Genomic DNA, 27,424 nt, shown 5'->3' with positions numbered 1-27,424 from the left:
AAGATAATTGTTGATATAGGTTACATGCAAGTCTGGCGCTGAACAGAAATTGTCGCACTATGCTCCTTTGTTTATTGTGCATAAATACTGAATTGTCCTGACAGAATATTGTGAACATTGACAAAAACATATACTTTTATTCACAGGATTTATAAGGTCTCTCCTCAGTGTGGATAAACGTCTTGTTTTAACTGTGCACCTGTTGCAAACAGTTTCCCACACTGATCACAGCATTAAACATCATTTCTAGTGTGAATCCGTAGATGAATCTTTCGGTAGTGTTTGTCACTGAACGTTTTTCCACAAAAGTCGCAGGCCTTAATTCCAGAGTGGGTAACTAGATGCCTCTGCAAGTTTCGACTTAGAGCAAAAGCTTTACCACACAAGCCACAGATGTACTCTTTAACTCCACTGTAGATGAGTTGGTGTTTTTTCAAGCATCCAGCCCGTCTAAAAGAATTTCCACACAACTCACAGCTGTACGCTTTAACTCCACTGTGGATGAGTTGGTGTCTTTTTAAGTGTCCAGCCTGGGTAAAATCCTTCCCACACTCATCACAGCTGTAGGTTTTCTCTCCCTTTCTTCTGTGAGGTTTGTCGGCCTCCTGAGAGCGCTGACTTCTCGCTCCATGTTGGTCCTGCAGTGACAGAGATTGATTGATTTTTTGATTTGATTGATTGAATTGAATTTATTTCAGTCAACAACAACAACAACAGATTATAATTTTACATAAAAGTACTCAAACAGTAACCTAAAAAGGAATAGGCTGAAGCCTTGTGGCTTATACTTATCCTATCCCTTACCCCCATAGAAATAATCAAATCCTTAACCAAGAAAATAAATAGCATTGATAAATAAGTTGTATAATAGTTTGAAAAGAAATCAATGATAAATCAAGAAATTAAATCAACACACACAAAAAAAATTCAACAAACCAAATTTCTATAACCTTGTATAATATAACTTTTTAAAATCTTCCTGAAGAATAACAAAGAAAAGTACATGTTCAGTTCATCATTAAGTCCATTCCATAATTTAACTCCCAAAACTGACACACATCTATACTTAACATTGGTTCTCACTTTAGGTATTTCAAACTTATAAGACCCCCTCAAATCATATTTTCCATCTCTTAGTTGAAACATACTTAAAATACAAATTGGAACATTCTTTTTCATCACACGATATATCATTTCTAAAGTTTTCGAATATATAATGTCCATGAATTTTAACATAGATGATCCTACAAAAAACTGGTTGGTGGACTCCCTATATCCAACTTTATTTATTATTCTAATAGCTCTTTTTTGCAATTTAAATATTGAATCCAAATATGTTTTGTATGTGTTCCCCCAAATTTCTGCACAGTAGGTCATATAAGGCAAACAAAGGGAAGTATACAATAAATAAAGGCAGTTCTTATTCAAAAAATCTCTTGTTTTATAAAGAATAGAAATAGACTTGGATAATTTCCGTTTCACATGTTCTATGTGGGGCTTCCAACAAAGTTTATCATCAATAATTACTCCTAAAAATTTTGTCACATATACTCTTTCAATTTCAACATTATTTAAATTCAATTTTACTTTAATATTACTTTTACTACCTCCAAATAACATAAATTTTGTTTTACTTTCATTCAATGATAGCTTATTAAATACAAACCATCTATTTAACTTCATGAGTTCTGTTTCCACTGTTTTCAGTAATTTCTTTATGTCTTTTCCAGAGCAAAATAAGTTTGTATCATCAGCAAACATCACATATTTTAAAGTATCACTGGCTGTACAAATATCATTTATATAAAGTAAAAATAACTTAGGTCCCAAAACAGATCCTTGCGGAACTTCACAAGTTACTTTTCTAAGTTTAGTTATTAATACTCACATATTGGAACCTATTATTCAAGTAACTATTTAACCAAAATTGTACAACACCTCTTAAACCATACCTTTCACACTTCTGTAAAAGTAAAGAATGATCTATCGTATCAAAGGCTTTACGTAAATCAATAAATACACCTATTCCAAACTGTTTTTCATCCACAGCCGTTGCAATATTTTCAATAAATTCCATCACAGCTAGAGATGTTGAGCGATTTCTTCTGAACCCATACTGATGATCATTCAATAAATCATATTTATCAATAAAAGAATCTAGTTTGTTTGCAAATAGTTTTTCAAGAATCTTTGAAAACTGAGGCAGTAAAGATACCGATCTATAGTTTGACACAATCTGTTTATCACCAGTTTTATATAGTGGGATCACTTTGGCAATTTTCATTTTATCTGGAAAAATTCCAGTTTGAAATGATTTGTTACAAATATATGTTAACGGTTGAAGGACACTATAAAGAACTTCTTTAATTAACGACATATCAAGGTCGTCACAATCCATGGATTTTTTACTCTTGAATTTGCTCACCACTTCTACAATGTCACTCTCACAGACTCCACCAAGAAACGTTGAGTTACATTTACAAGAAGTAGAATCTACTTCATCATTTCCTCCTGGTACAGAAATCTCTTTTGCCAAGTTGGGACCTACATTAACAAAGTAATCATTAAATTCATTAACTATGCTCTCAATATTCTCAATCACTACATTACCTCTTTTTACAATGCGTGTTGGAGAACATATATTATGTTGACTTTCTATTATCCTATTTAATACGCTCCAGGTAGCCTTAATATTATTTTTATGTTTTTGAAGCAGCTGTTCATAATATCTTTTCTTTTCATATCGCATAATAGATGTTAATTTATTTCGATATTTCTTATATTTGTCTTCATTTTCCTTTGTTCTATGTGTCAAAAAAAATCCTGTATAACCTATTTTTCTTTTTACAGGCTCTTTCCAGACCTAGTGTAAACCATGGTTTTTTTCTTTTTAGAATTTTCGGAAAACTTTTGAATTGGACAATGGCTGTCATAGATTGACAAAATTATATACAAAAACGCATTATATGCATCATTAGTGTCTTCCACATAAACTTTTTGCCAGTCATAATTTTCTAAGTCTGTTTTAAAAGCCGCAATTTGTTCTGGTGTTTTTATTCTACCACTGTAATCAATTTGCTTTTCCTCTTGAAAATGAAGTTGATTGTTCATTTCAAACACTGAAAAGACAGGCAAGTGGTCACTTACATCTGTGACTAACAGTCCACTATGCATCTTGCCGTCTATCTTATTGACAAAAATATTGTCGATCAAAGTAGCACTATCCATCATTATTCTGCTCGGCTTTAGAATCAACGGATGGAATCCAAAACTAAACATTGTATCAATAAATTCTGAAGTCTTATTATGGTCGTTTGCCTTCAACAGATCAATGTTAAAATCACCACAAAAAAAGTCACCTTCTCCTTGTGTTTTTCTAATATTACAGACATTTCTTTAGTAAACTGATCTATACAGGATGCAGGTGTACGATAAATGCAGCTAACTAATATGTTTTTAGATCTTTTAACCTGAATTTCAATGGTTAAATATTCCATCAAGTTATCAGTCACAGCAGTCATATTGTTAACAACTTTACATTTAAGATACGAAATAACAAACATGGCAACACCTCCTCCTCTTCTATTCTTCCTATTTTGCCAAAACATTTCATAGCCCTTTAGTCCATCCTGCAGTTCTCTGTCATCATTCAACCATGTGTCTGAAATTGCTACCACTGCAAACTTATTTTGGAATTGATCAAGATACGCTTTGATTTTAGAAAAATTACTGTAAAGACTCCGACTGTTAAAGTGGATTAATGATGTCTAATGATGAGATACAAACAGAGGCAGTGAGTGAAATGCAGTCATGGAACAAATTTAAACTCCCTCCATTAGTGGAATTTAATGTGACAACAAACACATTGTTGGTGTGTTTCCACCACCTTCATTGTATCACATTACAATGATGTGCTACAATGAGAGTTTTAATGAAAATGACATTATTGAAGAAATACTGAGAGGTAGAGAAAATCTTTTAGTTCATAAAATATTTTGAGTTCAACTGATGATATTGTTGTTTCAATATGTGCTGATAAAATATGATCTTTGTATTTTCTTCTAACTGCTGTTGTTAACGTGTTTTTAAAAACCAACCAGCTGTGCACACAGTTTCAATAACAGTGTAACTGTGATATTTTTCTCACCTTCTGTGTTGAAGTCATTGTTTCCTCTGTAGTGGCTGAGCTGAGTCCAAAAGGCTGAAATTGTTCCTCTGTTGCTCCACCAGACTCTTCTGCTGTTACTCAGCTGGGACACAAAAAGTATATAGACATATAGAGCAAATAAACATTACTGCACTCCTCAGTGACAACAATACATATGAAGCTTCAAGGTGAAACCCCAGAAGCAACTACAAAAGGAAAGTCATCAGTTGCTTACAAGAACTTGAAAGGGAAAAAGCCACTGACTGTCCTGTATGTCACCGCCTTTACCCAGTGGATACGACACCCTGTGTATATGGACTTCCATAAATCCACAAAGGAGTCCCGCTCAGAACCATCGGTAGCAGTATAAACTCAGCCAACTACAACATTTCCAAGCACCTCATGAGGTTTTGAAAAAACATTTCAAAAATCACTTTGTTAATGTGGAATTCAAAAAGTATTTAACAAATGGAGAATTTATTCTACAATTCATTATTTAAGCACAGAATTCTTTATTTCGATGTGCGTGACTCTTGTGGTCCTCCATATGGGACTAGCAAAAATCATAGAGGAAGTGGCACACATCATGAGGGGGTACCTGTTGACGGTGTTAACAACACCTTTACATCCACTTGGTGAACTCGCAAACGCTTAGGATTTAGCTGTACCTGACTTTAGATGTTTCTGAAACAAGAAGGACATATTGATTTGCTCTCCTGATTTTTAGACTGTTTGGTCTGTTTGCAGCATCCTGCCAATTCGATTGCATTCGTCTCTAACTATGAGGAATAGGGATGGGTACCGGTGTCCGGTGCCATGATGGCACCGGTTCTGACATAAACGGTAGTAACCAGACCGAAAAGCAGCGCACATTTCGGTGCTTTTTTTTTTCCTGAGCCAATTCTAGCCAATCATTTTACGTTTCCGAGGATAGTAGGCGGGGCCAGGTACGTACGTTCTTTTAGAGCAGAGCTACAGATTAAAAATGCCCAAGGCGAAGCGATCAAAAGTCTGGCTGTACTTCACAGCAAAAGATGCAAACTCAGCAGCCTGCAACAAGTGCTTTAAGCTGATACTGTGATACTGTCAAAGGAGGTAACACCTCAAATCTGATGAAACACCTGGCGACGCATAGCGCTTTTTTTTAAAGCCGAGAAATGCGCCGTGTTTGATAGCTTGCTGCGAGACCTCACACCGAGCACATCTACTGCGGGTGTGGTGCCTGTTCTCGGACCCGGTACACCGGAGTTAGCAACATCCCCCAAAAACCCGAAGAGTAGAGTCCTGGCCCCTAGCCCTGTCAGTGTAGCAGAAATGATGACGGATGATGATGGCAGCAGCAGCCATTCTTCTCTGCGTGAGTAACTTAATGGTGTTCGTGTGTAATTAACGTTGAGTACGCTAACCACATTATTACATTAATGCATGTAAGGTGAACTAGCAAACACCGTCATAGTTACATGCGGCTGTCTTCTTGTTTGATGGCAGATACTCCCTTCACCCTGGCCAAAAAGGCTAAAATGACCAAAGAAAAAGTGGAAAATAGCTAAAGATGAGAGGTTTTTGGACAAAGTTTGTGTTTTTTTCCATTGTTTAAGCACTGCTTCCATCCAAGAGTGATACCATATATGCCCTATAGCTGCAGAAAAGGCTAACATTGTTATCTTTTTACAAAAAAACAGCTAAACATGAGAGGTTTTTGGACCAATTTTGTGTTCTCCATTCTTTAAGCACCGGTTTGAGCACCGTTTAAGCACCGGCACCGTTTCAAAAGTACCGGTTTGGCACCGGTATCAGATAAAACCTAAACGATACCCATCCCTAATGAGGAACCTTCACGTTAACTTTTATCGAGTGGAAAAGTATTAGCGTTTATCCTCCAGCTTCACTGTTTATGTTATGCTAACATAGCTGTGCCGCTAGCGGTCACGTAGCACATCATTATATACCAGCTAGCCCAACTTCAGTAACCTCACAAACGTCATTGCTGTTTAGTTTCCTGTCTTCATTTATGTTGGAAGTGATAGCAGAGCTGTATGTTTGAAGTTTCTCAGAAATCTCTCAGTCAGAACATGCTACATCATGCTTAGGTAACTGGCCAAACTTCCGCTAACTTCCTCTTAACTTCTAACTCTGTTAAATGTAATAAATTCTGTTTTCATGGATGCCTGGATGTTAAATGTTAAACTTCATAGTTACATCTGATAAAGCAGTAAACCAATTCTGGTTCATCTGTTTCACTGAAAGATCCCCTTTCTCCCTTCTCATTCTCCGTTACCGCCATGCTTTTTCGGCCATGTGCGCACGTGCGTTTTACACATATTCTATCGCGATATTTGATTTTCTTATCGTTGCCTAACATTGTACCGCTATTACAGTAAACGGTATAATATGTTCGGCCCTAGTCCTTACTGCACTCTGCATGCTCGTATGGGTCTGACACTTTCACTCTTTTGATTTTTCCTCATACTTTTTTTTAAATGCCTTTTCGTCAAGTCTGTCTTTGTACAGACCTGCCGTGTTCACAGTCGTTTTGTACAGAATTGTTTTTGGGCCAAATAAAATGAAAGTAGGGATTAAAACTACAGAATTAATGCCCTACCTGGCATTAACAGGGAAAGGGAAATTCTAACAACAGCTGATCAAGCTTAAACGTGCTGCTATTGTTTCATGCGACCTCCGCTGGTTTCCTCTTTCTGGCGCAGAGAGAAAAGCCGATCAGCTGATCACTGATCAGTTTCATGACTGAATTAGCAACTTTCTAGCTGAAGTAGTGCGGGACAAACCGCGTTCCTTTTCACCTCAACTTTAGTTCGACTTCCTCGGATGTAATTGGTCCAGCCCAGAGTTGATCATAACCAACTGGCCAATCCACCACCATTCATTTATACCGTAAAAAGAGAAAAGAAATAAAACCCCATCATCATATAAAAACGATGGCCAGTCCAGCCCTGCCCGTGATGCCGCCGATGATGGTCTGTCAATCTCTTTATGTATTCTTCCCCCTAAAAACCGCCGTATTATAATTTTGCAAGCAATCACAAACTCTACAGTCTGTCTAACTCCAATGTCTACCAAACAATCTATTATTCTTAACAGAGGTAAGATCAACATAAACTGAACCCACATTAAAGTTAGCTCGGTGCTTACCTTTAGATGAGCCCACAAACCGAGAGAAACTCCGTGATGAAGCTGGAAATCTTAAGAAACAGATCAGGGAGCAGAGACCCACGTGGTTCACGCTGATCTGAGCTACGAACCAGGAGACAATGGTGTGCAGATCGATGCAGATATTGATCCCAACGTTGGTAGTGGTATATGTTCCCGTACGTTTACTACTTTACTCCGCCCCCTTTTACCGGGCTCCGCTGTGATTTGTTACTGTGCGGTCACGTGACTCAGCTGCACAACGTAACCCCGTGGGGTGTTATTTCAAAATTAGGACCCATCTCCTTCTCCCAAACTCTTTTCCGTGGCCTCGAAGTAAACGTCATAGTGGGAAGGAGGATTGCTGAGGACTCAGGAAAAGAGAGGATCAGTGCTGACAATTGGAACAGCCTTACACTCGTTTCTCTGTAATAAAGTGACACCGGATGTCCGCCTGTTGAAACTACATTGTGCAGAAGATGGACTACAAAACAAACATCTTACTTCGTCACAATGTGTTTTAACCCTATTGTTTTATGGAAGTCATATAAACGAGAACAAAATATCCCTTTATTACAACGTTTAGGGATGCACCGATACCACTTTTTTGGAAACGAGTACAGAAGCTGCATGTTGCATATAATGATGCGATGAGAATCCTTTCCAGGATACCTAGAAGTGGTAGCGCCAGCCAGATGTTTGTAGCTGTGGGTGTTTGGACTTTTAAAGCACTTTTAAGAAAGTTAATGTTCAATTTTAGAGAACGACTGGATGGTTTGAGTAACAGATTTTAGTTTCCCCTAAACCACTGTGACAAATGCCAGCCATTTGACTTTCTGGTAGTAATAAGGGAAATGTATTTCATATTATATATATTGCGGACCCACCCGGGGGCAACCAGGCCACCAGGCCAGTAACCAACGTCCGCCAGTACAGACCCTCCCCCATCTCCGCTGTACGCAGCCACAAGGAAAACACAATCTACACAGCAAATCCAGCATGTCCAAATTAACACCGTCAGATTTGATTTCAACACTATTAAAGTGTCTATATGGGTCCACACCAGTGAGTGTTAATTTAACTCTTTTTGGAGAGTTGGTACATTAACTCTGATTTAGTGTTAAATATCAAATCTGCCTGGAGTTGAAAATTTAACACTCATTAACACTAACTAGGTGTTAAGAGTTTATATATTAACTGTTACAGAGTATTTTATTTTGACTACAAAAGAGTTATCGTCTAATTAATTCTAAAAAGTGTAAATTTTACTGTTCTGATCTTTTAGAAATTCCTTGGGGAAAAAAATATTAAAAAGAGCCAATGTTCTTCTGAAAAAGATTTATTTTTATATGCACCACAACTTCAAAAAATTTTCTAAAACATGTAACAATATGGAATAATGTATATGTTCTCATTTTCATTAGAATATTGCTTGTCAAAGGGTCTAACATAGGTGAGCTGGTCAATTGAAATAACAGCATGCTCATTACTTTTTTCTTCAATACAGTATGCATGAAAGTGTTCATCAAAGTACAAGGTGTTGACACTACAGCCTATTATGACTGCATGTTGTTCATGTATTATGATATAGCAAATTTTCTTAAAGACTGGTAGATCACTGGACATTCCAGTGCATAAAAACAAACCAACCTGGTATTCAGTGCCATAATTTCTAACCCAATTTGTAGTTGAAACATTTGCACATGAATCTACATTTAATGACTCGCACAACAAATGTCCACCTTCCATGCTATCAACTCTTTTTAATTTTAAAGGACCGAACCGAAATCTTTTAAAACAATAGTTTTCATAGTAAAAGGCCAATTGACGCTGATGTTGCTTTACTAGAGATTTTGTAAGGTTTTTAAAATTTTTGACAGCTCTTTTAAAAAAAAAATGTGTTTTGCTTCGAAACGCATACACCATATGTGGATAAGAGGGCCAATTTTCTTAATACACCTTGGATAGTGAATCATTAGGTGGTGTTTAGGAATTAATTTTCTACCAGGGAATAAGTTTTTAAACATGTTATGGTGATCACAGATCAGATGTTTCAAGTAACATATCATGCCATCAGTAAGGACTGGGGACAACACAATATCAACAATTTGCAACAACAGGAGAACAAAATTCCAGTGGCTATTGTCCCGCTCAACTATGTCTCCAAAAATTAGTGGAGTATTGCGTAGGATACATAATGACTGAATGGCATTTAAACCTAAGTGTTTGCTGTTATCATCTATTTTTAACCCACTTGGTTTATTTTTACGCTCTACAAAACCATAATTAAACGTCTGTATCCTGTCAAGTAATGTGCTACTGGAGATGTAGCCATTTTTGATCATGTATTGAAAAAAAAGTTTGAGCTCATACTGCACAACTCCTTCCAATAAATCGTGCATTATATCAACTGCATAATTGTCAGTGCTGTGAAAATATTCCAATGAATTGAGCACACAAGATCTTTTAACTCCGTAAACGGAAGTGAGAGCAGGGTCTTCACTTAATGCATTACAGTGTTCAATATGAAGTTCTCTGGAGCGCAGAACAATGTCTGAACTGTCTTCATTAAACACAGACTGAATTTCTTCCTTGTTTACTAAACAAAACCTGCACCAGTTTGTTGCACTAAACGATTCAACAAAACCTAGTAAGCCATTTAAAGCAAGATTGTCTCCTGTAACTTGAACAACAGAACCAAACACTGGCTCTTCAGTAAAGGGAAGCAGGATTCCTTTAATTTCTAAAATTTTCAAGTCATCAATCAAAGGCTTTAGTATTTCTTCAAAACCATATTTCTTTAAGTCTTCTGTGTAGAAAAGAGCAGCTAGATGTACATTCATCAGCACAGAGTTAACCTTTGGTGGGAGATTTTTTAAAGTGAAATAAATACAGCCCAGTTTGTGGATCCCTTTCTTCGAACCTAATGGGTTAGCAGTTTCAAAATCATCATAATACAGTAAAATCTGTAGAGCATATTTCTGTTGTGAAAACAGAGGATGGTTTTGGAAATATAATCCATCATTAATGTCTTTGTATAACCCAGCTTGTGTTTGTTTCTCATGCAAGAAGCATTCTCTAATGTCTTTATTCTTGAAAATTGAATGTATCGTACCTAAAATGGGCACATACATGTATTTGTCTCTGACAGGTGTTTCGCTATAAACCCCTGTAGTTCTATGTCTACGTGTATCCAATCTTACACCAAGTACAAATTCTTTAGGCTCAACTATTTCCCATTTTTCATCACAATATTTCTGTCTTTTTTTCTCAGTGTTAAATTTTGAAAAGGGGTTATCCAATTGGTTTAAATTGTGCTCAACTCTTTTGTAAATGTCTGATTCCTTACTATCAAGGGAAAATGTTTGGAGTACTACTTCTCTTGCTTGACTCTGAACATCCCTGACAACTTCCTCAACAGAACAAATTATTGTTTGAACAGCACTTTCAGTAAGACCAGAAGCTTGTAAGTGAGCGACAACAGATCCACACATTCCAACAAGCGAGTCCTGTGAAATAACAGTGGGAACCTGTGATATAGATGCAGAAGTAGATGGTTGATCACAAAAAGAGTCTCCTAGAGAATGTGTTTGTTGGGCAACTTCCTGTTCCGTCCCTACATGTTTATCGTGATAATGACTATGTACATTATGAAGATGTTTTCTAAAGCCATTGTAAGTACAAAAAGATGAAAGACATCCCTGCTCTTCACATTTTAAACGCAGATTTTTGTTTGGATATAAACCATGATGAAATTTTAAATGTTGACATAGAGCTGAACAATTTTTTTGGTGCATTTTACAAACAAAGCATTTGAACATTGTCAAACAGTTTTTTTTTTAAATCCTCCTAAAAGCGTGTGGACCTTGCGGGCATTTAACGGTCTCGCAGCAGACGTGCTCTCAGTTCCTTGACTCGAGGGCTTTCTTTTGTGTTTCCAACATCAATGTTGTAGATTGTGGTTTGAATGAAGGTGTAGAAACTGGAAAGAGCTTCATCATATGAGAGGCTGAAGACAAAGTGTGCTTTGAAAAGCCCATCAAAAGCAGCTGCTGAAGTTGGAGCATCACAGGGGATAGCTTTCTGGTCCACAATGATGAAGAACCTCTGAATGTTCTTCTTTTGCTCACCAATGCAGAGAAGGAAGGGCTGCCTGGTGTTAGCTTTCTCCAGGAAAGTAGTGAGGCTGACTCCTTTCTGGAATTTGAATAGCACATTTCAATCATGAGTAAAATTTTCTTTTCAACTGTTTGGCTTGAATATAAGGTCTATGGGCCCAAGCAAGTAACCCATCTTAACACAAATGGATCCTAGTAGAATAAAACAGAGTAATGCTTTATTTTTGAAGTTCACATTCTTCTGTTTGCAGGGGCAATGAGTGTGTGCTGAACCCAAATCTGTGGATTAACTTCTTTTGGAAAGGAAATACCAGATTTTATCTCTTCTGATATCTATAGATACAACATGATTTCATACCAAATACACAAAAGGTAATTAATTTACTGTATCTTTTCTGTTTTTATCTTGTGGCTTACCATGGACCAAAGATCATTAATTACAAATAGTTTTTACAAAAAAATAGAGTAGAGTAATAGAGCATACCTTGACGAATCTCACAAGATGATTGGCTGCCTGTGCAGAGCTAATTTTTGCTGTTTTTGTGTGGCCTTTTGATGTTGGGGGCAGGAGATGCAGCAACAACAGAAGGGCTGCCATGTCACTATCCCAGCCTTAAAGACAAAAAGCATATTTGAGACAAAAGGTTAAACATGAACTAGAAAACAGTTGGAAATTCTGTTAAGCAGTTAAATGATGAGATTTCTGGAAATGCTTACAACCACAAGGATGCATAAATTACTAATTTACTAGTCTATTTCCGCTCAGTTAACTGTATTAAGACAGACAAATGGAAATGTAAGTATTTTATATACTGAAACATTGTCCAAATTTACCCCAGTCATTTGAAGCCTCCGTATCAAAAGATGCTCGTAACTCCTCAACACAAGGACTTGATGGAAGACTTTGGCTTTCGGCGATGATTTTTTGCTTGAAATACGAAGACCACTTTGTAAGAAATCTTCCAGAGGCCTCATCTCCAAGCATCATTGCAAAATCCTGATCAATCTATTAATAAGACAAAACAGGGACCAAATACTGGTTACTTAAGTGTTCTTGGCAAAATGTTATCTTTAGTTTCAGATCATGAAATGTCTAAAAATATACTCACCAACCCCGGTGTATCAAGGAAACGAGGGAAGACATCCAAGATTGATGATGTTGCATCTGGGTCATGTACCAGCTTCTGTCTATATTCAAAAGTAGCTTTCATCTTCTCTTTAACCACAGACCTATCTGTTGAGTGTCTAATAACTCTCTGCACTCTTCACCAAAAAGCTGTCCACTAACAAACAAAGATTCTCTTCGGGTTGTTGGACTGTCCTGGAAGTTTGGCCTGGGACACCCACTAGCACCATCATAGGTATTGCGTTGGACAGTCTTGAGTCTCCAAGCAAGATAGCCAGTATTGGCCTCCGGATCATAGTAATGTTCCTGCTCATGCATACACATCAATCACACACAAAAACAAACAAAAAACATACACAACAAAAAATGCAACAAAGGAATGCATATTTGGTACCACTTTAACAACATGTATAAATTACAGAGATGTTGCATTTCAGAGATAACACTTACATAGCCATTTTTTGAGTAAGGATCTTGGAGATATGGAAAAAGCGTTGCAATCCCCAGTGCATAGTTAGTCCGAACACTTATGGGCGGAATCCTCCTTTCAAAAACAAAACAAAGTGTATTGCTCTTCTGCTCACTCGACAATTGTTTTTATGATCATCAAAGAATACTTACCCGTGTGATTCTATCATATCTGCAACCAGTATGTTGACCATTAGTCGACGAGTTGGATCTGACAATGTTTTAGTTTTGTCGTATTCATTGAAAATTTCTTCACCCTTTGGGTTTGAGCTCAAGACACTACACACCTTCTGTTTAAAAAAAAAAGTCATACTGATTAAACTGAAACAAATTATACAAAAAAGTTAGTGTTTGTAAAATGCTGTTAAGCACTGGAAATTGCTTTAGGCTTTGCTTTTGACCTGCTTCGCTTCATCGCGATCAAGCTCTTGTAGGCCCTTCTTCCTGTTCTTTGTACTTTTGAGGATCATAGTTGAATCTGATGAACTGGTAGAAGCTGGGGACGATGGATGGTCTGACAATGACACTGGCGATGTCAGGAGGGCAAGAGGGATTGGCTGTACCGATGACTCTGATTCATCATCAACCACACTGATCTCAATGTCTTAAAGGGAAAAAAAAGGGACATAAAAGGGATTGAAAAAAAATGTGCAAAGTGCATATGAGAAGTCACAACAACTGCAATAATGTTCAACCACATAAATTATATCTGATAACAGCATGTAATATGCACTCAACATGTAAAAGCATTTTACAGTTTTTCAAAGAAGAAAATTGGAATCTGAAAGGTTGTTAAATCTGGCCAATATTCATTTAAACTTTGAAGATCATGAAGAAATGTACTCCTCTAAATTATTATGGATCTACTGTACCTGTTGCTGTCTGCATTCTATATCCAACTTTGAAAGCTCGAACTCCAGACTTTACCAGCTCATCAAAAATGTCTGAGTCAACTTCAGTGTCAGAGGTATCAGTGAGGATGAGTACACCTTCTGTGAAGAGTTGAGGCTGCAAGCTGAACTTGTCCATAACTAAAACAAAGAAATCCGAAATGTCACTATACTATTAAAACCACCAATTCAAGTCTTACTGTTGATCACTTATAGGTGATAATTTTATACTCATTTAAATTGCACATGAGTACAAACCATCTTTAAGAAACTGGTGGAAATGAAAGCATTCATCACTTTCTGGAACTTTGACATACTTCTGCACTCCCCCATATTCTACCTTTGCAAGCATATCCTGTGTGGAGATTCAATAAAAAATTAGTTGTACAGTAATTAATTGGACAAATAACCTGGTAATCAATTGAAAAAAAAAAGAATCATGATCCATAACTTGTGTTAAGCAAAGCATTTTCCCAAAAGACAATTCTAGATACTAAACAAATTGTCCATCTTTCAAGTCAATATTATACCCACAACACATTTGTTAAAATGATGCTCTCTATAACAACTGAAGAACACAGACAATAGTTAATTCCGTAATAAATTCAAAGCCTTGATCGTTTTAATTTTTACATAAAATGAGTGCACAAAACTCTGAAAAGATCTAAATGTTAACGTAGAACCCAGTCAGCACGTCTGCTACTGCAGTTCACTATGTTGGTTTATGTGGGAGATAGCTTTCAGGCTTTAAGTGCCATCATAATTTTATGCCAACCTAAACATTGTTTTAAGTGTATTTGAGTTAGCAAAAAAATGACTGAACACTCATATGGAAGTCTTTTGCCCGCCAACAATACATTTCAGCTAGCTAAAACAGATTTTTATGCTATCACCGAGCAACGTGCTAATGCTTTTCACACAGCTTTGTCTCGACTCAAAAAAGCCACAGAAGTAAAAGGTAGTAATGATAATTACAAGAATCTCAGAAAAAATGACTTACCAGGCGTGGCAAACAACTCGGAAAAATGGAGAGCTAAATGTTCTGAAATGGCTTCCCTTCAGCTTCATTCGGAACCTGTGATGCTGGGGCGGAGTCTGTGAATTTACTCTATTAGTGTCATAGCCCCTTTAGGAGTTCAGAGTTAAGAGATCAAGAGTTAATGTTTCCATTTTGACACCTCCAGATTTAATATAGAAACACTCATTTTTTACACTCGATTTTAACTACTAATGTTTTACACCTCGTAGTTACATTAAAAGAATGTGACTCTACTTAGAGTAAAATTAACTCTGCTTTTGCACAAAGTCTACTAACACCAATACATTTAACACTTTTGAATTTGCTGTGTAGGAGCCATCAGAGCCCCTAACCAGGTCATGGCCACATCCCCTGGGTTAGGCCCTCCAGGGAAAATGTCCCTAGGGACTCCCCAGATGCCCTAAGGCCGTCCCTACCCCCATATCAACAACAATAGCGAACGCAGGACCAAACCATGACCCCCAACCCCCACTAGGTGATGAAGCCGATCAAAGGCACCCAAAGGAATGCTTTCATTCTTGACGCCGTGGTCTGTTTCTCTGTTTAGAAGTCTCACTAGCACAGTCACAGCTGGGATGACATCAGAGGCTAGTGCGTCGTAGCTCCTCACTTTTTTAGTTAGATCCTCAAAGGGGGTGAGGATGGCAACAGTCGTCTCCATAAGAGCCCATTGGTGAGCGGTGAGATAGTCAGGGAGTTCATGTTCGGACACACACACCCCCAGCACTCGCTTTTGCTCAATGAGGGACTGGAGCATGTAATACGTGCTGTTCCAGCACGTCTGTACGTCCTGCTGCAGTCTCTTTATTGGCTGGTTGAGCTGTCCCTAATAAATGTCCTCAAGGCGGGAGTGGGCTAAGGCGGAATGTTTAAAATGCCCAACTATTTTCCGTCCCACTGCTATAGCATCAGCTATGCTCCTCTGTGCTAATAAGCATGGGTAAATAAGGGTGGGTAAACTCTTTGTACTCGTTGTCGAGTTGGGATTTTAAGTGCTTGATTAAATTACTTGTGTTAAATGTGCTACCTTTTGAGTCTCCTCTGGACATTTTCGCTGAGCACAATTTGCAGTCCGCCTTTGTTTTTGCGTCAGATTTACTAACATCTACAAAAGAGAATAGACTGTATAGACAAAGATTGCGTTCAGAGGCGAAGCAGCGGTACTTGCAGAAAATAGCGTGCATTGGAAATATGGACCCATATGAAATACGGCCGTGGAGTAGAAACCGTGAAGACCAACCACTATTGATGTAGCCTGACATATTTTCGTACCTTGTCTGTGGAGTCAGCGCGTACAAGTCGTCATTCAAACTAAATTCACTGAAATTACAGTGAGAACATGTGGAGGTTGTTAGAGAGATAGAGAGATAACATAGTGAGTTCAGTGCATTGATGAGACATTGTCCTGAAGGACTTAGTTATTCTTTATGGTTAAAGAAATTGCAATAATTTATTCATATTTATTATAAATAATTATAATTATACATCTTGCTTCCATGTTTGTATCCTGTCACGGCGGGGCGAGCTACACACGGTAGCTCGGCGTGCCTGTGTGGCGTGCTGACTAGACCCAAGCGCGGCTACGGCTAGCGGTGGGTTTGGAGCAGACACGCAGTTTTTCTAGTAACGATCAGTGCACGAAGCGTGGCTTCGGAACTGTCGTTACAGACGGAGAGCAAGCGGAGCCGGGAAGAGAAAGAGAGTTGAAGGGAAAAACACTCACGGTTGCTGAATCAGGCGGAGACTGACGTCGGCAGAGTTTCGGAGCTCCTGACATGAAGAGAATGATGTCTGAGCGGCGAACAGGTGGGTGGCGCCTCTCTTTTAACCCCGGCCCCGTGATCAGCTGATCACCGGCAAACAGGACCCCCCCCCCGAGGACCGGCACCCGACGGGCCAGGACGGCGGCGACGGAAATCCAAGATGAGGGAAGGATCCAAGATGAAGCGGGACGGCACCCAGGAACGCTCATCAGGGCCGTAGCCAGCCCAGTCCACCAAATACTGGACCCCCGGCCCCGGGGACGGGAGGCCAAGATCCGCCGGACAGTGTAGACAGGACCCCCATCGACGACCCTGGGTGGGGGCGGGGCCGGGAGGGGGCGCCAGCGAGGAAGTGACGCGCCGCTTGAGCTGTGAGACGTGGAAAACCGGATGGACCTTCATGGCGGGTGGAAGCCGGAGACGGTAAGCCACGGGGTTGAGCCGGGCAGTGACTTCGTACGGGCCGACGAACCTGGGAGTGAGCTTTTTGGACTCAGTGCGCAGCCGCAGGTGCCTTGTGGAGAGCCAGACACGGTCCCCCGGCTGGAAGGGGTGACCCGGGCGGTGGCGGCGACGATGCTGCCGGGCGTACAGAGCGTTGGCCCGGGCAATGGCAGCCCGCGCCTTGATCCAGGCCTGACGACAGCGGCGGACCATCCGTTCAGCAGCAGGCACGTCGACCCCCGCTTCCTGATGGCTGAAGATAGGAGGATGAAAACCATGACAGACCTCAAAGGGCGAGAGACCGGTGGCAGAAGAGACGTGAAGGTTATGAGACAACTCAGCCCACACCAGGTAACGAGGCCAAAGCGACGGTTGGGCGGAGACGAAGCACCGTAAGAAGCGCCCCAACTGTTGATTGGTCCGTTCAACCTGCCCATTGGTCTGAGGGTGATAACCGGACGAGAGGCTGGGAGACGCTCCAATCAGGCGGCAAAAGGCTTTCCAGAACCTGGCGGTGAACTGGGGCCCCCGATCGGAGACTATGTCCTTGGGGAATCCGTGAAGCCGGACGACATGGTCCAGGAGGAGCTCGGCCGTCCGTTTGGCGGAGGGGAGGCCGGCCAGGGCGACCAGGTGCACCGCCTTTGAAAAACGGTCCACAAAGGTGAGGATGGTGTCAAGACCGTCCACAGATGGGAGGCCGGTAACAAAGTCAAGGCCGACATGGGACCAGGGACGTCTCGGCACAGGGAGAGGGCGAAGGTCGCCAGCGGGCGGCTGGGTGGAGGACTTGGCCCGAGCACAGGTGTCACAGGCGGAAACGAAGTCACGGACGTCCCGAGTCATGGAGGGCCACCAGAAGGCACGACGGAGGAGTTGGAGGGTCCTGTCGGGCCCCGGGTGACCAGAGAGCGGGGAGGAGTGAGCCCAGAGCAAGGCCTCCTGACGGCACCGGGATGGAACATAGAGCCTCCCAGCCGGGGTGTCAGGCGGAGGCGGTTCGGCGGTCAGGGCATCCCGGATAGAGTCCTCCAAGGGCCACCGAAGGGGGGCAGCGAAACAATGAGACGGTAGGATAGGTCTAGGGTCTGACGGGAGGCCGTCCTGGGCGAACTGCCTGGAGAGAGCGTCCGCCTTGGTGTTCTTGGAGCCAGGGCGGTAGGCGAGGTGGAAGTTGTAAGGTTCGATGAATAAGGCCCAACGGGCCTGCCTAGGGTTGAGCTGCTTGGCAGAACGAATATGGATCAGATTCTGATGATCAGTCCAGATCAGAAATGGTTCCTTCGCTCCCAGGAGCCAATGCCGCCACTCCTCCAAGGCCCACTTGATGGCCAGGAGTTCTCGGTCGCCGACACCGTACCGTCGCTGCGTGTCAGAGAATTTCCTTGAGAAATAGCAGCACGGGTGAAGTTTTCCGTCCGGGCCGTGTTGAGAGAGGACGGCGCCAGCGCCAACATCGGAGGCATCCACCTCCACCACGAAATCTCTGGCAGGATCAGGGTGGAGCAGGACGGGAGCCGTAGCAAACCGGCGGATAAGGTCTCGGAATGCCTGTTTCGCACCTGGGGGGAGGCAGAAGGGCTTGGGCAGGTTAGCTGGTTTGGTGAGGGACGTCAGTGGGGCGACAATCGTGCTGAAATTGCGGATAAAGCGCCGATAGAAATTGGCAAAGCCCAGGAAGCTCTGTAGCTGCTTAAGGCTGGAGGGCTGAGGCCACTGGGTCACGGCTTGGACCTTTTGCGGGTCCATGGTCAGGCCATTGGAGGAGATGGTGAAGCCCAGGAAGGTGGTGGACCGCTGATGGAAGGCACACTTCTCCAGTTTGCAGAACAGCTGGTACTCGAGCAGCCTACTCAGCACGGCCCGCACATGGCGAACATGGTCCACTTCAGTGCGGGAGTAGATCAAGATGTCATCCAGATAGGCAAACACCCACCGGCCCAGCATGTCCCGCAAGACATCGTTGATCAGATGTTGGAAGACAGCAGGGCTGTTGCAGAGGCCGAAGGGCATTACCAGATACTCCCAGTGCCCGTTAGGGGTGATGAAGGCCGTCTTCCATTCGTCCCCTTCCCTAATCCGCACCAAATTGTAGGCGCTGCGTAGGTCTAGTTTGGTGAAGACGCAGGCCTGGGAGAGGGAATCGAGTGCGGTGGATAGCAGAGGAAGAGGATGGCGGTTCTTAACAGTGACTTTATTCAAGCCCCGGTAGTCTATGCAGGGGCGAAGCCCGCCGTCTTTCTTCTTGACAAAGAAGAATCCCGCAGCTGCAGGGGAGGTAGAAGGGCGAATGAAGCCCTGTTGGAGAGCCTCAGCGACGTACTCCTCCATGGCTTTGTTCTCTGCGGGTGACAGCGAGAACAGGCGACCACGAGGAGGGACCGCTCCCGGGAGGAGCTCGATGGCCATGTCGTAGGAGCGATGAGGAGGGAGAGCAGAGGCTCGCCTCTTACTGAAGACCGCAGACAGGTCATGGTAAGCCGGAGGGATCTTCTCCAGGTCAATGGGCTCCGGGGGTGACGCCTCTGCTGACTTTGAGTCCTTTTCGGTCCGGAAGAGAAGGCAGCGGCGTGAACACCGGGGACCCCAGTCCAGGATCTGGCAGGAAGACCAGGAGACGTGGGGGTCATGTTGACGGAACCAGGGGTATCCGAGGATGAGAGGAGAGGAAGTGGCCGAGACTACTAGAAACCGGATCTCCTCCTGATGATCCCCGACAGACATGCGGACTGGCTGGGTCTGGAACTGGATCGGGTAGGGTTGGAGTGGTCGCCCGTCTACTGAGGTCACCGGGAGGAATCGGTCGACGGAAGTCAACGGAATGCGAAGCCGAGAGGCTAGTTTTTGATCGATGAAGTTCTCAGCGGCTCCGGTGTCCAGGAGGGCTTCAGATGAGAGCTGTTGGTGTTTCAGGTGAAATGTTACCGGCAACAGAAAACGAGAGGGGTCAGAGGAGTGGGAAGGGCCAGGCGGAACACCCCCGCAGTCTACCTGGCGTCGTCGTTTCCCGGCCGTAGCGGGCACTGGGGACGACGGTGTCGAGCTGATCCACAGTAGGCGCAGAGGCCCTCACGCCAGCGTCTCTCTCTCTCCTCTTTGGGGAGTCCACCCAGCTGCATGGGCTCCTCGCTGGATGTGCTGCTTGGGCTAGCCGTGGCTCCATCAGAGGGGGGAGGAGGTCGCGACGACGTGGTCCTCTGAGGCTGGAAGGGTTTGAAGGCCCGAGGGGTATGGCGAGGCCGCGACATCACACGTTGGTCAATCTTCAGCGCGAGGTCCACGGCCTCATCCAGGGTTTTAGGGGCCTCACGGCCGGTCATCTCGTCTCGGATGTAGTCAGCCAGTCCCTCCAGAAAAATAGAGCGCAGAGAAGCATCTCCCCACTGTAGCTTAGCGGCCAGGGTGCGGAATTGAGAGGCAAAGTGACAGACGGGTCGACTGCCCTGGCGTAGATGAAGCAACTGTGACTCCACTTCCACTTCGCTGCTGGGGGGAACAAACGTCTTTTTTAATTCCTCCACAAACAGGGCATAGTCATTGCAAGCTGCCGATTTATTGTAGTAGAGAGCTGCGGCCCATTCCTGAGCCTGGCCAGACAAGAGAGAGGTTAGTAGTGCAACCTTTGCACGGGCGGTGGCGTATTTAGTGGGCTGGCACTCGAACAGCATGTCTAAAGTGGCAAGCAAACCATCAGGCCGGCCATCAACTCCGTTCCACTTGTCTGGCGGTCCGATCCGGGGCTCCGCGCTCACCGGCGCCGGCTGACGTTGCAGCGAGGTGACGGAAGTGGAAAGTTGGAGGACCGTTTCGGTGAGGGACTCCACTTTTGTGCACATCCGATCTACCACACCGCGAAGATATAGAACTTCGGCTTTCAGCCGTTCGAATTCCGCTGGGTCTATAGCAGGCTCAGACATCCTGTCACGGCGGGGCGAGCTACACACGGTAGCTCGGCGTGCCTGTGTGGCGTGCTGACTAGACCCAAGCGCGGCTACGGCTAGCGGTGGGTTTGGAGCAGACACGCAGTTATTCTAGTAACGATCAGTGCACGAAGCGTGGCTTCGGAACTGTCGTTACAGACGGAGAGCAAGCGGAGCCGGGAAGAGAAAGAGAGTTGAAGGGAAAAACACCCACGGATGCTGAATCAGGCGGAGACTGACGTCGGCAGAGTTTCGGAGCTCCTGACATGAAGAGAATGATGTCTGAGCGGCGAACAGGTGGGTGGCGCCTCTCTTTTAACCCCGGCCCCGTGATCAGCTGATCACCGGCTGACATATCCTGTGTCACTAAAAATACATTTTATTTTAGTTTTATATATTGATTAATGACCTGCAGAATCTCCTTATCATATTAAGTGATTCATAATTGTCACTTTATGCTTTCTCCATCTTAAAAGTGATTACATCCTTGCATTACATGCTTTAGGTTCATTTTCTGCAGGCAGGTTTCTGAAAGATAACAGGCAGATTTAGAATATAACATGCAGCGTTCTATAGATGGACACATAAAGAAATGAAAAATTACATGTATGTGCTAACTTTCTAAACACTTTTAAAACACATTTATGTCGGCTTTGGCTCATTAGTTCTTGTCTTTAAATGAACTTTGTGTATGTTTCAGGTGCTGGAATCTCAAAGACTGAATGAACCAGCATTGCAGCCATGGGTCACTGTGAGCATCACAGGAAAGGTTGAAGCCGCCCACTGCACCTGTATGGCCAGAGTCGCGGAGACCTGCACCCATGTCACTGCTCTTCTGTTTAATGTAGAAGCAACAGTGCGGATCTGTGGCACAAGGACTGTTACAGATGAACCTGCATACTAGGTTTTGCTGGGTAATATGACCAAGATACAGCCAGAAAGGTATTGTTATTGAAAGGTAAAAGGAGCCATCCTCAAAAAAGAAAAATCCCATCTGCTACTGTGGAGGAGTTGTCACCGCTATTGGATACTTTGCTGGAACACAGTAAAGCTGTGGGTGGTGGGAATGACCCATAATGTTTTATCTAGGGGTCTAGATTTATGCCTGTAGTGCACTGCCATGTAAATAATTTCCATTTACTGAATATGTACTGACTGAGTACCACTGTTCAAAAATTGAATAAAGAAACAAAAAAATTAAAACCACTTTGTAGAACATCACATGAGTTACAATGTAGAATCCATGACATTTATAGTTTACAAATGACAAAATGTTTACACAAAATCATGACAGTGTTTACATGATATCACCCACTACTAACATTACTTTATTTACTGTATCTTTTGAAAAAACACCGCTATTTATACAGCACAGTGCGCCCCAGGGTGGCTGTGGCTACAATGTAGCTTGCCATCACCAGTGTGTGAATGTGTGTGAATGGATGGATAACTGGATGTGTAAAGCGCTTTGGGGTCCTTAGAGACTAGTAAAGCGCTATACAAATACAGGCCATTTACCATTTACAAGACTTAAGAATATTTAACAGGAGCAAGTTTCATTTTTCCCTGGTTTTACTACCACACTGTTCACCAAATGCAGCAAACCTTCACCATCTTATCCTGAATGGTCACCTCTTCACCCTCACATAGAAGAAGTAATCTGATTGGTGGTATGTTTGAAGCAGGTCCCTTGTGTAGCACTGGAACCCAGTCACGATGTTTTATCCATTTCATAGGCTGGTTTGCTGCAATAATGCCAAATAATTAGCAACTCTATAAACAGAAGGTAGTTCTGTAAAATCCCTCAGTAGGATGTTTGTTGTAATTTGCTATGACCTCAGAGCGCATCGAAAATAAAACTAATAGGCTACAAAGAGTGATGTGAACATACAGAACTTACCGGAATGAAAATGTCTGGAGCACCAACAGATATCTGGGGATGGAAGAGAACTGGATATCAGCTCATCTCACAGCTGCTATCCAGACTAGACGCCTTCGTTTGGTAACATCCAACACATAAGCTCCTTCAAGTTGCTTCCAGGTTGGGAAAGCATAAAAAGACAACCCAAGCTTATTCCCATGCCGGTCGTAAGATTGAACATTGCAGCCGACCACACAGCAAGTACGAACCATGGCTGTGCCTTCACTCCGTTTTCACTTGCAATTTGTTTTGACCCCCAAAATGGCAGATCGGGCCAAAATCCTTTCCACGCCCACCCCCGTGACATCACGCTCCAAAGCCCTATATTGGTATGATCTGAGCTCAGACACTAAGGCAAGGCAAGGCAAGGCAAGTTTATTTATATAGCACAATTCAACAACAAGGTGATTCAAAGTGCTTTACAGAGACATTAAAAACAAAAACAAATAAAAAGCATGATTTAAATTTGATTAAAACAAGCAAACAAACAAACAAATAAACAAAACAAAACAGTATATAAAATCAAATATCAAAACAGTAGATAAAATCAGTAGTTAAAAAGTAGGTTTTGAAATTTAAACGTAAGTGTGGATTTGGTGCTTTATTCAAATGCAGCTGAGAATAGGTGAGTCTTCAACCTGGATTTAAATAAACTGAGTGTTTCAGCTGATCTGAGGCTTTCTAGGAGTTTGTTCCAGATATAAGGAGCATAAAAGCTGAATGCAGCTTCTCAGTGTCTGATTCTGACTCTGGGGACTGATAACAGACCGGATCCAGATGACCTGAGGGATCTGGAAGGTTCATACTGGGTCAGGAGGTCACTGATGTATTTCGGTCCTAAACCATTCAGAGCTTTATAGACCAGCATCAGAACTTTAAAGTCTATCCTCTGACGGACAGGCAGCCAGTGTAAAGACCTCAGAGCTGGGCTGATGTGGTCCACTTTTTTGGTCTTAGTGAGGACTCGAGCAGCAGAGTTCTGAATGAGCTGTAGTTGTCTGACTGATTTTTTTAGGTAGACCTGTAAAGATGCTGTTACAGTAATCAAGCCTACTAAATATGAATGCATGGACTAGTTTTTCCAGGTCCTGTTGAGACATCAGATCTTGTATCCTTGAAATATTCTTGAGGTGATAGTAAGCTGATTTTGTTATTGTCTTAATGTGTTTTTCTAAGTTTAGGTCTGCATCCATCACTACACCCAAATTTCTCGCCTGGTTTGTGGTTTTTAGGTGTATAGATTGAAGTTCTCTGGTGACCTGTAATCGTTTTTCTTTTGCACCAAAGACTATTACCTCAGTTTTATTTTTGTTTAGCTGGAGAAAATTGTGGCACAACCAGCGATTAATTTCCTCAATGCATTTACCAAGAGCCTGTACAGGGCCTCGGTCTCCTGGTGACATTGTGATATATACTTGTGTGTCATCTGCGTAGCTATGATAGTTTATTTTGTTGTTCTTTATAATCTGTGCCAGTGGGAGCATGTAAATGTTAAACAGAAGGGGTCCCAAGATGGAACCTTGGGGAACTCCACATGTGATACTTGTCTGCTCAGATGTGAAGTTACCTATTGATACAAAGTATTTCCTGTTTTCTAAGTATGTTTTGAACCAGTTTAGTACAGTTCCTGAAAGACCTGCCCAGTTCTGCAGTCGTTTGAGTAATATGTTGTGGTCAACTGTATCAAATGCTGCACTGAGATCCAGTAAAACTAAGACTGACATTTTTCCACTGTCTGTATTCAGACATATGTCATTAAACACTTTGGTCAGAGCGGTTTCAGTGCTGTGGTTCTGTCTAAAACCTGACTGGAAGGCATCATAGCAGTTATTCTGTTTTAAGAAGTAATTGAGCTGTTGAGAAACTGCTTTTTCAATAATCTTACTTAAAAATGGGAGATTTGAGATTGGCCTGTAGTTATTCATTTGTGTCTTGTAAAGATTGTCCTTTTTCAGTATAGGTTTAATTACAGCAGTTTTTAGTGATTCTGGAAACACACCTGATATTAAAGAAAAGTTGACGATCTGTAACAGGTCTGACTCCAAAGTCTTTGTGACCTTTTTGAAAAAACTTGTTGGCAGGACATCTAAACAGCAAGAGGAGGAGTTCAGTTGACCTAAGATGTCCTCCAGGTCTTTGCTGTTAATAGGGTAAAACTGTTTGATGGTGTTTAAACAGTTTTTCGGTGGACACAGTACATTTCCTGGATCTGCTGTTGATGTATTAATTGCTTGTCTAATCTTTTGGATTTTTTCTTTGAAGAATTTGGCAAAGTCATTGCAGGCCATGGTCGAATGAAGTTCAGCTGCCACTGACACAGGAGGGTTTGTTAGCCTGTCAACTGTAGAAAATAAGACCCGAGCGTTATGACTGTTTTTAGTGATGATGTCAGAGAAGTAGGACCTCCTTGCACTCCTCAGTTGTAAGTTATAATTGTGAAGTTTCTCTTTATAGATGTCATAATGAACCTGGAGGTTTGTTTTTCTCCATCTGCGCTCAGCTTTCCTACACTCTGTTTTTTCATTTTTCACCAGTGTGGAGTTTCTCCATGGAGACTTTTTCCTTCCAGAGATAACCTTCACCTTAATGGGAGCAATAGTGTCCATTACATTTAACATTTTAGCATTGAAGCTATTGACGAGCTCATTGACTGAACCTCTGGACAGGTCAGGTGTTAATGGGAAGACCTGGTTAAAGATCTCACTACTGTGTTCAGTTATACACCGTTTTGTGATCACTGCTGTTGATATATTTGTGTGGGCTGAGATTTTACTTTCAAAGAAAACACAGTAATGATCAGACAGGCCCACATCAGACACAGTAACGTTTGAAATGCTCAGGCCCTTGGAGATCAGTAGGTCAAGAGTGTGTCCTCTATTATGTGTGGCCTCTGTTACATGCTGAGTCAGCCCAAAGTTGCCCAGAGTGTTACTCAGGTCTTTAGTCCCTTTGTCCTGAGGGTTGTCCACATGGATGTTAAAATCCCCAACAATAATTACACAGTCGAAATCAACACAGATCACGGACAGCAGTTCACTGAGGTCATTAAAAAAGTCTGTGCAGTATTTGGGAGGCCTGTAAACATTAAGAAACATAACTTTGGATGGGGCCTTCAGCTGTAAAGCCACATATTCAAAAGACTGAAAACTTCCAGGAGATAGCTGCTTACATTGAAATGATTCATTAAATAAGACAGCAACCCCTCCTCCTCTCCTGCTCACCCTGGCCTCACTGATAAAACTGTAGTTAGGAGGGGTCGACTCGATGAGAACAGCTCCACTGTTACTTTGGTCCAACCAAGTTTCAGTTAAAAACATAAAATCAAGGCTGTGCTCGGTGATTAAATCATTAATTAAAAATGTTTTCCCAGCTAAAGATCTAATGTTTAATAAAGCCAACTTAAGTGTTTTAGAGGTATTATTTGCCCCCTCGTGTTTGGGAGCAGTCTGTGGCACACAAGGTATGTTTACTATATTTAAAGATCTTTTAGAGTGCAGCTCTCTGTGTTTTGACCAGGCCACATGTCTCCTTCTGTCACCTAAAAGTACAGAAATTTTAAAACCTTCTAATAAACAGGGTCCCAGCTTCTCCTGGGAAAAGTCACCACTGCCATAATCCTCGCAGCCCGGACCCTCCACACATCACACATCAGACTGCGGAGACAGGGCATGAAGGTGGTAAGGAGGAACTAAGGGGGGCGAGGCTGCGCAATGTAACTTCGACTGCTCTGTTGAGGGCGGGGCCCGATGGCGAACCTTTGGCTGCTCTGGTGGGGGGTTTATGGGGGACAAAAAGGGATTGGGCCGGGGGGTAGATCTGAGCCCAGCATTGACCCGCTCCATCATCTCCTCAGTGAATTTCAGGTGTGGGGAGGAGGGAGAAAGGGAGGGGGAGGAGGGTGATGGCCTATCAGGGGTTAGGGGGACTGGGGAAGGTCGTGGTCCCTGGTCCTGGTCGTTGGTGTTGTTGAGAGAGTTGGAGGCGAGTAGGGACCCCTCTTCTTGCCTCAGATGTCTCTCCTTTCTGAGGCTCTTCCCGGGTGGGGGCAGATGGAGCTCCTCCTCAAGGTTTCTGCAGGGCTTTGTCTGTTCTCGGAGTACTGTTTGTTCCTCTTTATGAGATAACTCCTCGTTTATCTCAGCCTTGGCACCAAGCACAGATGGATGACGTATGGAATAAAACAAGTTGGAGGTGAACAGTTTCACCCCAGACTTGTTAAAATTAAATCCATTTGCTTTAAACAGATGCCTGCGTTCCCAAAAAATATTAAAGTTGTTGATAAAATGCACTGAGTCATCAGTACATGCTGATACGAGCCATTTATTCAGTGCAAACAACCTGCTGAATCTCTCATCTCCTCCTCTGATGGGCGGTACAGGTCCACTGATGAATACAGCTGCATTCAGAGAGTTTACAGTGTTTAATAATCCAGTAAAGTCCC

At 42.5% G+C, this 27,424-nt stretch overlaps 1 protein-coding gene and 1 long non-coding RNA gene across 4 annotated transcripts; both read right to left on the bottom strand.

Annotated features, from left to right (window-relative positions):
* Window positions 1-577: 577 nt before the first annotated feature.
* On the bottom strand, window positions 578-7,485 carry LOC109201396 (uncharacterized). The gene is made up of 3 exons (XR_002061425.2): window positions 7,298-7,485; window positions 4,148-4,250; window positions 578-638 (listed from the first exon to the last, which is right to left on the bottom strand). It is a non-coding gene; the product is annotated as an uncharacterized LOC109201396 (long non-coding RNA).
* A 3,640-nt stretch (window positions 7,486-11,125) lies between these two features.
* Window positions 11,126-15,262, bottom strand: LOC109201358 (uncharacterized). Of its 3 annotated transcripts, none has more exons than XM_019357009.2 (11): window positions 14,897-15,262; window positions 14,155-14,251; window positions 13,879-14,037; window positions 13,408-13,610; window positions 13,160-13,296; window positions 12,989-13,082; window positions 12,682-12,844; window positions 12,522-12,600; window positions 12,247-12,418; window positions 11,897-12,024; window positions 11,126-11,491 (listed from the first exon to the last, which is right to left on the bottom strand). In XM_019357009.2, coding segments are annotated over exons 2-9 (930 nt in total). In that variant the 5' UTR covers window positions 14,249-14,251; window positions 14,897-15,262; the 3' UTR covers window positions 11,126-11,491; window positions 11,897-12,024; window positions 12,247-12,417. The 3 variants fall into 3 exon arrangements, with proteins under 3 accessions (XP_019212554.2, XP_025761592.1, XP_019212553.2); XM_025905807.1 differs by having other exon boundaries at window positions 13,160-13,293; XM_019357008.2 differs by having other exon boundaries at window positions 12,522-12,844.
* Between the last annotated feature and the right edge of the window lie 12,162 nt (window positions 15,263-27,424).

Source organism: Oreochromis niloticus, linkage group LG3 (genome assembly GCF_001858045.2).
Source record: "Oreochromis niloticus isolate F11D_XX linkage group LG3, O_niloticus_UMD_NMBU, whole genome shotgun sequence".
NCBI classification, from domain to species: Eukaryota; Metazoa; Chordata; class Actinopteri; order Cichliformes; family Cichlidae; genus Oreochromis; species Oreochromis niloticus.
Note: the sequence above shows the minus strand (reverse complement) of the source record. Positions and strands in the feature narration are given on the sequence as shown.